Source organism: Poecilia mexicana, unplaced genomic scaffold, assembly GCF_051168715.1.
Source record: "Poecilia mexicana isolate PSO_F unplaced genomic scaffold, ASM5116871v1 scaffold_16, whole genome shotgun sequence".
Classification (NCBI taxonomy): domain Eukaryota; kingdom Metazoa; phylum Chordata; class Actinopteri; order Cyprinodontiformes; family Poeciliidae; genus Poecilia; species Poecilia mexicana.
The window spans coordinates 7,243,987-7,254,479 of record NW_028263385.1 but is presented as its reverse complement, the minus strand read 5'-3'; the positions used below and the strand labels follow the sequence as shown (position 1 = coordinate 7,254,479).

Sequence of the window (10,493 nt, the reverse complement as noted above, 5' to 3'; positions counted from 1 at the left end):
ATGTGACCGCGATAAGACTTATGTGTGAATGGTTCACGTCCTCAAAGCCAATCACATGCGGCGAAGTAGAACGTTGACGTCACACAGTAGCGCATTGTTTACGGAAGTAATAATGGTGTTGGATTCACTCCTCCCGTTCCACTAGGGGGCTCTATAGTTGCTTTATATTGGTATGTGTAGAAGAAGAAAACGAACTGCGGACCATTAGTGTACTTAGGTTGCCTAGCAACCACACTAACAAGCCGAACCTGCCATTTATTCACATCTTACCAATCTTACCAATGTTCATGAGTGTTGCCCAATGTGGTGAGTTATATATTAATCCTGTAAAGCTATGTGTAGCCGGGGCATATTGTTTCCCCTGAATGTGTGCTGCTGCGCCCTCTTCCTCTTGCCCATATATGGAAGATGCTGTGACAGAGCGCAGCTGGCTTGTTAGGGAGACAGGTGATCAGCATTTGCATTTAAAAGCAGGTAGATCGCTGAGATGATCAGATGCAGGCTGAGAACTTGTGCACAGGTATGTTTAACATCAATCATGGAGTGAGTTTAGAATTTGTCTGATTCTGCCACTGATTGTTGTAGGAAACGCACTTTAGAGAGTGATGTCAAGAGCAACATTTACTGGTTTCACTGTAGAGAAGGTAAGGGCCGTTTCTTATGATTTATCTGGCTGGTTAATGTTCTTGTCTAACTTGATTTCTTTTGTGTGTAGGTTGGCCTGCTACTGTTTCAGTTTTTGATTTGTTTTGATTTCAATTTACTTATTTTTAGAGGTTGTTGATTAAAAATAACTTTTCTTTTTTTTGGGGGGTTTGTTTAGGGAAAGGGACTTTCTATTTTAGCCCGCTGACTTGTTTTAAACTGGGACCTATGCTGTCCCTGGGTCCTAGGCTGTTTTATTTAGATTGAGGAGACTAGTGGAAGGGGAGTTTCTTTGTTTCTTTTCCTTTGTATTCACTAGGGATTTTTGTGTGAGTGTGCTTTTGTTGGAACACTTGGGTGTATTTGGTTATACTTTTGTTTTCTTATTATTCCTCCCCCAAACAGTCAAATTTTTATCTAGTTTTTAATTATTCAGCTTTAAGGATCCCAGGGCCAGCATAGACTTCCACTTTTAGTGTGGTCATTTGGTATAATAAAATAAGTTGACTATTATTGCACATGAAACATTTGTGAATTCAATAAACTGTTTGTAATCTGCAGCAGTGCCTCTGTCCATTTTTACAAACTTACCTGAGTGATCTGGTAAAAAGAAGATTTAAAGCTGTACCCAAGGTCACATATGTTTAAGTTTATGTCCTTTTGAATAACGCAATATTAAGTATTGACGTTTTGTTTGTCTTTTTTTTTTTACGTTATTTACAGTTTAACCGGCATGTCCGCGTAAAGCACTCGACAATAAAAAAGAACAGGTACAACATCAACGGCTACCTTATGTTCTTCGCAACAAATGGATTAAGCCGTTTATGGGTCGATTTTAAAGTTTATTCATCAACGGGAGCCAACAGCATGTCACAAGATCATAACAAGACGAAGGAAGCTTAAAAAAGACAAAGAAATAAAGAAAGTTTTGCCAATAGCAACGGCCCTTGACTGCAATTTCTATTGCTGTTTGGATTCTGACTGTTAACTGCAGACCATTCTACCTGCCCAGGGAGTTTACTGTTGTTAGCATCACTGCCGTATATGTGCCCCCCAGTGCTAACACTAAAGAGGCTATGACTGTTCTCCCTGCTGCCCTCTGGAAAGAGGTTCCGCAGCATCCGGTGCAGGTCCACCAGGTTCCGAAACAGCTTTTTCCCACTTGCCATCAGACTGCTGAACTCTTAACCGCACTGCACTTAAAATCTGGTCTCCACTTTATACCTTGCACATGTACAAAACTAAATAACTTCTATTTTTACTGTCATTCCTGCACTTTATATTTTATATTTATATTCATATTTTATACTGTATTTTATTTTATTCTGGAGTAACCTCATAACATTGAAAGCTCAAAACACTGTCCTGAGCTGTATGCAACGAAATTTCGTTCTGTATACACCTTGTGCATGCAAAATGATAATAAAGTCAGTCTAAGTCTAAGTCTAGTCAGAGCCAGACAAGACACGGACTTCTTTCATAAGTTCATAAACATAATTTACAACCATTGTTTACCTTGCCTTATGATGTACATCAATGACAAAAGTCTGATCAAATCAGACATAACCGTTTAAAAACAATAATATATCCATCCGTATTAAAGAAATGTGACCGCGATCAGAGTTCCGTATGAACAGTTAACGTTTCCAAAGCCACCCGCATGCGCAGAAGAACTACGTCGACGTCACTCGGCAGCGCCTGTTTACGGAAGTAATAACGGATAGAGCAGTTTATGGATCGATTAAAAAAAAAAAAAGTTTATGGATCGATCTTAAGAATTTTCAGCAACGGTAGCAGTATCGTCACAAGACTTCATTCACAAGTTCATAATCATAATTTTCAACCATTGTTTGTCTAGCTTCTTCTGGCGCAGAATCATGACGCATGTCACGTCACACACACACATCAATGACATAAAAGTCGGATAAATTAGACCAATTAATCTAAAGAAAGTTTGAAAACAATTTGAATTAGTACCACATAATGGAAATGGTTGGAATTGGGAAGTTCAGAATGCCATGGAAAAGCCGACTTGGGTCGCATAAATGCCTGATGTGTGAACGTAGCCTTACCTCGTGTTTCCCTGAATTCCTTTATTGTTTTTTCTCTTTACCTTATGCTGTTGATGAGCATTGTAGCGAGCCATCCCCCTGCTTTGCTTAACATCGTGACACTTCCAGAAGTCTTTGTTATGATGAAGCCAAAACTCCTGTTTCCCTTCAGTTCGTCTGTGAAGTGTTAATGCTTGCATTTGATTGACGTCTCCATGAGGACTCTGGGGGATTGTGTTCAGTGGAGCGTGCGCGCTTTGCAGCATTTAAGTACATCCACGCTGCAGATGTGCATCCTTGCAATGCGAAATTCTAATTATTGAACAAACTCACAATTTCTGGATGTTTTATTTTAATCAGTTTTGTCCATTTAATTTAAAGTTTTCTTTTAATTATTCGAAGTGTGTACTTTTGTAATAGTTAATGTTGAAAAACACACATAAAGCAATGTTTTACCTTCAGCACCACAACTATTTAAACTAGATTTATGAGTTGGTTTGATTCAGTACTGGTGTTTGGACTTAATGTTTACGGATGTATTACTTCAGTAGTACTTTGGCAACATAGAACTGTTTTTCTAGAGATTGTACCACATTCTAAGGCAGTGCTGTCTTGTGCCAAGAGCCTATAAACATTTGAACCGATTATTTGCGGTTCAAAAATTGGTGGATTTTTCTGTGAAAAATCTGCAGAAAATCTGCCAATTTGCAAATTATTTTGCAGAGGTTAAAGAAAATTAAGTTAGGAAATATGAGACGAATCTACCTGACAGAAAAAATTTGAGCAAACTCTTAATGTGTTTTTGACAGCATGTAGGTTTCATTGTTTTTAAATTTCCTTAATGGCCAAACTTTGGAGTTTGACTCATTTGCAGCTTTTAGCTTTTTACTATTTTTCTGAATGTGCATATGGTGAAGGTTATGATGATCAACACTCTTCTGCTTTAGTTTAACGAAATGTTCTCTTGTCTTTCTTATTTTGAAGAACAGTTGAGAAACATTATGCCACAACATGTAGGAATCAGGAGGTCATGCATTCTAATAAAAAGTTTGAAGACACTCACCAACTGAAAAAGTCAGATAAGAATATATTTTTTAAAGGAATTGCTCAGGCATTTTTTAAATACTTTATGTTTTTCCCTCTGAACAAATGGACTCAAATTAAGGGTTATATTTTTACACAATTTTCAACATAAGATATGTTACTTTATTTAAAGATTAAGTTAGATTTAGGTTATTTACAAAGAGTTTTGTGCAAGACAAAGATGGAAAACCATTTTTACTCATAAATTAACTCAAGTTACATCTTTAAACCTGAAAATGAACAAGTATATAAAGCTAATCTCCCAAATAATTTTCCTCACACTGCAAACATTATTTCATGTTGTGCATCACCTATAAATATGTCTCCTCTCACCACCGTTCAAACTGTACCGTTATTATCTAACCAGTTAAAATTAAGCTTTGCTTCGAGCTCCACCCAGCTCTCACCACACATGTGCGTCAGCTGGAAGCTTAATGTGGAAACTGTTTGCTGAGGATTTCTACAAATATCACAAGAAGATGCCTCTGTTTGCTTCTTTTTTTTTACCAACTCAGAAAAGGTGGCCTGTTCCCCAGCATGATGTCTCTTTAGTTTAATAATTTAAAAGCATGTAAGCCTCCCATGACGTGCCTGAGGTAACAGCATTGATGACTCATCAGTCACCTTTATTGCCACGAATGTGATTTCTATTTTAACGTGCGGTGAAGTCTTTGAAGTGGAGAGCCAGAAAACAGCCTTACCTGTCGGAGAGTCGAACACAAGCCAAAGCTTTCAGCTGCTGCTTGGGAGAGAGTATTTACTGAAGAATCAGATTTAGCATCTACTCGAAGAAAGTTACACTGAGGTTGACGGCACATATTTATTTTTGACCCTAATCTATGGTCTACGAAGAAGAAATATTCTTTCTGTGTTAATATTGTGCCTGTACCTTAATATCACATTATAAAAGCTTGATCATGTTATTAAATATTAAAAAGAAAAGCAACCTCAGTTTAAGCAATTTAGTTTCTTAGGTATTTACAATTCCTTCCATAACGTATAATTTTACAATTATTTACTGACAATGTAATTTTGAATTTAATGACCTTTTTAGTTTTAAATATGTTCTATTTACTCTTAGTATAAATACTGGCTATTTTGACATTGTATTTAATATTTCTATTCAAATTTTAAACAGTGATTATTATATGATTGTAATATTTTTTAAATATATTTAGATAATTTTAGCAACTTTTAAATTTATTTTTGTAAGACATAGACCATTTGGACTTTTAAATATTTTACACACAATTTGCTCTTCATGCTTTAGTTGTATTTTCTTTTATCATAAAATAACCCTCAGAAAATCCAGATTTTGCAGCAAAAACAGAGACCAACGTTTCAACTAAAGGTTTTACTAAAGTGGAGGAAAATATACCAGGACAGATTTTTCAGTTTTTGGTTTTTAGACAGAAATTGTTAATTTTTTTTTAACTTCTCCTTGTTTTTTGCAGTGGTGTGTTTTTAATGTGCAGTACTGACCCAGTATTTAGAGATGTTCTTCTCCACTGTGTCCATGTGCTTGCACAGGAAGAACAAGTACGTGAAAGTAATTAGACATGTTGGTTTGGCAACTGTATTAAATATAACTTTACATGTACTGGACCTGTTCTGTAAAATGACTCTTGCTGTAAAAGAAAAGCTATTTTCTAAAGGAGACAGTCTGTCGTCATGAAAACGGTGATAATGACTTAATGCTGGTGTTGCTGATAGTTGTTGGCACCTCTGTCAGAGCGAGTGAAAAATCAGGAAAAATCAACGCTGCTTTCTTATTTCGATCTCGTTTTCACCTCTTAACGTGCTTTGTGTCCCCTCAGATCATCACCTCTGACAGCTCAGGCATTTTTTTTTGTTTGTGTTTCTTCCTTTTCCCCGGAACACAAACCGTGTTACGTTTTGCAGGATAAGACAGAAAGTCGGCTGCTGGAGGACACGTTTCCCTGGGTGTGAACAGGTGAGGGGGGATTCCCTCTCAGTGAGGTCAGGACACCTGCGCCGCGTTAGATGTTAACTCCCAGGTGTTCACACCTCACGTTTTTATTTATTTCAGATTTCACAGGTGCTTCAGATACACTCAGCAGTTCGGAGGAGCCCAGGTACAGTCGCTCTGAGAGGAAGAGGCACAACAGAAAATTCAGTTCTTGTACGGTGAGCTCTTACACAAACTTCAAATATATTTACAATAATAAACAATCAATGATCCATACCATGTGATATTTACAGTTATTACAAACAGCAGGTGTTCCCAGCTGAGCGGGGCGTTTAAAAACAATTCACATTGTCTCGTGTTTTGATTCCGGAGAAGACGACAAAATAAAAACCCCTCCCTCCGGGGGCGAAAGAGTCTGGTCAAGTTAATGCCAAGAAATCTGTGTAACAATACAAACACTTTTAATCGTGTAATTAACAATCAATAACCACTTCTAGTTAGAACATCTCTGCAGAGACAAACTGAGAAACACTTACAAAAACAGTCGGTTTGTAACAAAATAACCGGTGTTCTCGTTGAAATGAAGGCTTTTTAAAAAAAGGAAACACTTTTTGTACAGGATCTTTACACAGCCGGAGCTTTCCCAATCGGATCGTTGACCATAGGAAGACGCGTCGCAGACATCAGACCTCACACAGATTGCATATGTTTTTTTCTTTTTAACTCTCTCTCTAAGCTCGCTTGCAGGTTAGTCGTTCCACCTAAGCTTATTTGCATGATAGTAAAAATTGCATACAACAATAATAGTGAAGCTTGTAGCATGATTAGCTTGACGGACAGCACTTTATAGGCAACCTTTAAAGCACGCTTCTCCGTTTAAGACGTTTAAGACACTTTGTTTTCACTGCCCGTTGAAGTTACACTTATAAATAGGAATACAAAGACTGGTGGAGATTATTAAAACAAAAAGAAGAAAAGAGGGGGCGAAAGTGACAAAGTTTCAAAATGAAAACTGTAATAATTACATCAGAAACACTGCATGAACCGCAAATAAATAACGTCAGACAACAGAACATTTTCATCCATTCACATTTCTAACCGTGTGGCATTTCACAAATTACAGTGACGAAGGTTTTGCAAAATAATCTAACATCGGCAGTGCCGTATAGTACAAGGCATTTGTTGGCATAGTTTCTTTAAGACTGTACTTTTTTTTATTTTTACAGGTACAATATAATGTCTATATATATTTATATTTATAATTCTTCCCTAACAGATAATAAGTACAGATTGAGCTCTTCTCAGAGATGCACCTGGGCTCTGGGTGATTGCAGTGATCCAGAATCACATTACGCTCTTTTGTAAAAGAATAACTTATCCGCCAGCAGGCTCCAGACTTGATACCTCATGATTAAGGCCTTGACAACCACTTGGTCCTTGATTTCATTTGCTTAAAAAAAACTACATACATAAACACCTATCGAACTCCTGGGAAACTTTTTTTTGTTTCTTTCTTTTTTTTGTTTCCTTTCGGAATATAATCAGTAGCTCAAAAAGAGAAGTCAGTGTAAAACGACGTACATCGAGTGCAGCCAGCAAATATCCACGGCAACATAATTACAATAACTTTTTTTTCTTTTTGTGCAGGTTATTAAAATGATGCTTCAGTCTTTACAGTGATTCTTACAAGTTTTACAAAATCCAAAAAGTAGTTCTGGTTTTTTTTTCGGAGTCTGAAATGGGCTTTCCAGTGTGTGTGATCACATATTTCCACATAAACACGCCTCGCCGGTCCGGACGCCGTACAGACTGAGGTCACGGCTCCGCCTCACGCTCAGCGCGCCGCCGTCGGCACGGTCGTCGGTCCTACTTGACCTCGTGCTCGGACTCGGCCTGCACCTCGGCGCCGCGGCCCAGGTGCTCCTCCATCTTGATGGAGAAGATGGTGGCGGTGGTCTGCGTGCTCTCGTCCAGCTCCTTCAGCAGCTCCCCGCTCTCCCTGAAGTCCGTCAGCTCCTCCTCGAAGGCGGGGCTGCTGCGGCTGCTGCTGCTGCTGCTGGTGTTCGCCGCCGTGCTGCCGCAGTTGTTGTTGTTGTTGTTGGCGGCGGCGTTGTGGTCCTTCGGCGCCTTGGCGGGGTGATTGACGTAAAAGCGTTGGTTCTGGAAGAACTTGATGATGGTGAGCTTGGGCAGGTCCAGCTGGGCGGAGAGCGTGTGGATGGCCTCTTCGTCGGGGTACAGGCCCACGTCCTGGATGAAGCTCTGCAGGATGCCCAGAGCCTCCAGGGAGATCTTCCCCCCGCCGCTGCGGGACTTGATGCCGCGGCCGCCCTCGTCCTCCGTCTCGGCCGGGGAGGCGGTGGACGGCTGGCGAGGCGGCAGTCGGGGGCCGGCGTTGCTCTGCTGCTGCTGCTGCAAGGGCTGCTGGGAGAGAAGAGGCTGGGAGGGGTGGAGGGACAGCGAGGGCTGGTGCTGCTGCTGAGACTGAGGCGGCTGAGCCTGCAGAGAGAAAAACCAGAGGAGGGCAGGAACTGAGCAACTTTTCTGAAAAGATATGCTTTTAGGAGTAGTTTTACTCCTTACTTTTTCTTGGGTAAATTTATTATGAAATATTTCTACTCTAACTTGAGTAAAATTTCTGGAACGAAAACCAAACATGTTTTAACTAAAGATTACACATTCCTGCAGTTTTTGTTAATGTTTCATAAGTTTTTTATGGAAAGAAACTTTTCTTTTGCCTGATTTGTTATTTTTTGTTACTTACATGGATTATTGTCATTTTCGTCCCTAAAATACCAACATTTCCACTTAACTTTACATTTTGGTCCAACCGATTAAGTCAATTTTAAGTATTAAATGGTTGATAATTTGATCAGTTACTCTGTACTTGAGTAGACTTTCTACTAAATACTTTTTACTCCACTAGGCCTGTTGCAATAAATTAATTAATTACATGATCAATTAAAATAAACACAGTAATTTCCATTTACATGATTTATCTTTTTCTCTCTTTTTCTAACAGAAACTGGATGACAGTGTTTAGTCTGGAGTTTTGGTCTCAACTGGCCCTTTAATTGAATGACAGTTTCATTTACAGAGACGCCATTATTCATCTTATTTGTTGTTTTATTTATTTTAGACATTTAAAATGTCTTCCAGTTCCAGAGTTTAATGTTCGTCACGATTTAAAGATCATTGATCTTTGAGAATTTGTTCTTGCATTATTATGCTATTATTTCCATCATATTACAACAACAACAATATTATCGTTTATCGCATTAACTTCAGCTGAATCTGTTACCCTGACAGGCCTTATGTGTGTGCTGGTTGGCTGTTGGCTTTACTGGGAGCTGAAAAGCAGCAGCATCACCCTCAGGTACTTAAATAACTCAAGCAGCAGAACAGAGAGGAAACCAGTGTTTCAATTCTGTCCTCAGCAGCTCATCAGGCTCCAGTGGCAGCCAGCAATAATCATTCCTGCGCTCAGTTCACGTAGCGACGGCGCGGCTGACTCGCCGCTGTCGATGGCTTTCGCTCCGGCTTCGTTTTGGAGTCCCGCCGGTACAAACACATGACACATTACTCGTAAAATGTCTCATTGTGTGGCTGGAGAGGGAGCGAGTGGGCAACTCGTGGTCCCTGTTGACCCGGTGAAATGGCTGCTGTTGTGTTTTCATTTCTGACTCAGACGCTGTCGATAGGTGTTTCATAATCAAGTTTGCAAAACAGCACTTTGCAGGGACTCGGCTCGCCAGCTGCATAAATGCACCCAGAGATGTGATTTTACTGTACCAATATACCGAGCTCCGGTAACTCTTGTTGAGCAAATGGGAGTTAATTTGGCCGACGTGTCGCGTTAGTGAAAGACCGGCGGAAAATATTTAAACCCTGTTTTTTTTATGGACAGTAAGGAGCTGCACCATTAAGTCAGAAATAATCTAATTTTATCCATCTACAAGCATTTCTGTTTGCTGCAAAGTCTGCATAAAAACTCCCTCATTCCATATCTGCTGCTAAAAGAAATCCTATTACCTTATTTATATCCCGTAAATGAGAGCCTTTGTGAAACAACTGGCCGTGTATCTAAGGAACCAAAAAAACAAATCAAGCAGTCAGCTGTGGCGCGGACTTTTAATAGGAGTATTATTGTGCTTCATTAAGATGTTTCTACCGTTAACTGAGCCTTTGTGTTATTTGTTATTCATACGCCAGATGTCTCGTATAAAGCAGCTCTGTTAACTAAGTTCAGCCTAATGATATCTTTGAAAACAGCTTTCTGTGAAAAGTAGGAACTTTGAAGTGTTGCCGTGGTTCTAATTTACAAGTGTTCATTATGACTGTTAAACGTTGTTTATTTATTTTCCTGGAATATTAGCTGAAAATACATTAAATGAGAAAAATTGTGTTTTTCACTTGTTTTTGACTCAGACTTTCAGGATCTCATAAGCAGATTGTTGTCAAGAGAGTCTAGCTCTGCGTCTCACAAGTAGCGTTTACAAATTTATTCAGGCTGCAGAAATGATTCAGATCCAAAGGCAGTTTAATAACTGATTATTCTCTCCTATCAGATGACTCATTTAGCAACTAAATTGTCCAATAAAAGACGTAACTTCTATGAAACTAACCGTCTGGTTTAAATTGTAAGAAAATAAGCACAGGGAAGAAAAGTGTGAAACATATATTTCTAAATGTTTGGTTTAATTTCAGCTATAGTTGTGTTAAAAAAAAGTACAGATTGATAAAAAACATGTGGTCTCTACAAGGTTTTAAATGATGATGATGAT

At 39.0% G+C, this 10,493-nt stretch overlaps 1 protein-coding gene and 1 long non-coding RNA gene across 8 annotated transcripts in view; one reads left to right on the top strand and one right to left on the bottom strand.

Annotated features, from left to right (window-relative positions):
• Positions 1 to 334: 334 nt before the first annotated feature.
• On the top strand, positions 335 to 1,205 carry LOC148154965 (uncharacterized). The gene is made up of 2 exons (XR_015765603.1): positions 335 to 644; positions 716 to 1,205. It is a non-coding gene; the product is annotated as an uncharacterized LOC148154965 (long non-coding RNA).
• A 4,574-nt stretch (positions 1,206 to 5,779) lies between these two features.
• satb1b (SATB homeobox 1b) overlaps positions 5,780 to 10,493 on the bottom strand; it is an 81,768-nt gene continuing 77,054 nt past the window's right edge. For all 7 annotated transcript variants that reach the window (XM_088013746.1, XM_088013747.1, XM_088013743.1 and 4 more), the window contains one exon: positions 5,780 to 8,208. In XM_088013746.1, coding sequence (XP_087869872.1) covers positions 7,576 to 8,208 — 633 coding nt within the window. In that variant the 3' untranslated portion in view covers positions 5,780 to 7,575. The remainder of the gene's footprint in view (positions 8,209 to 10,493) is intronic.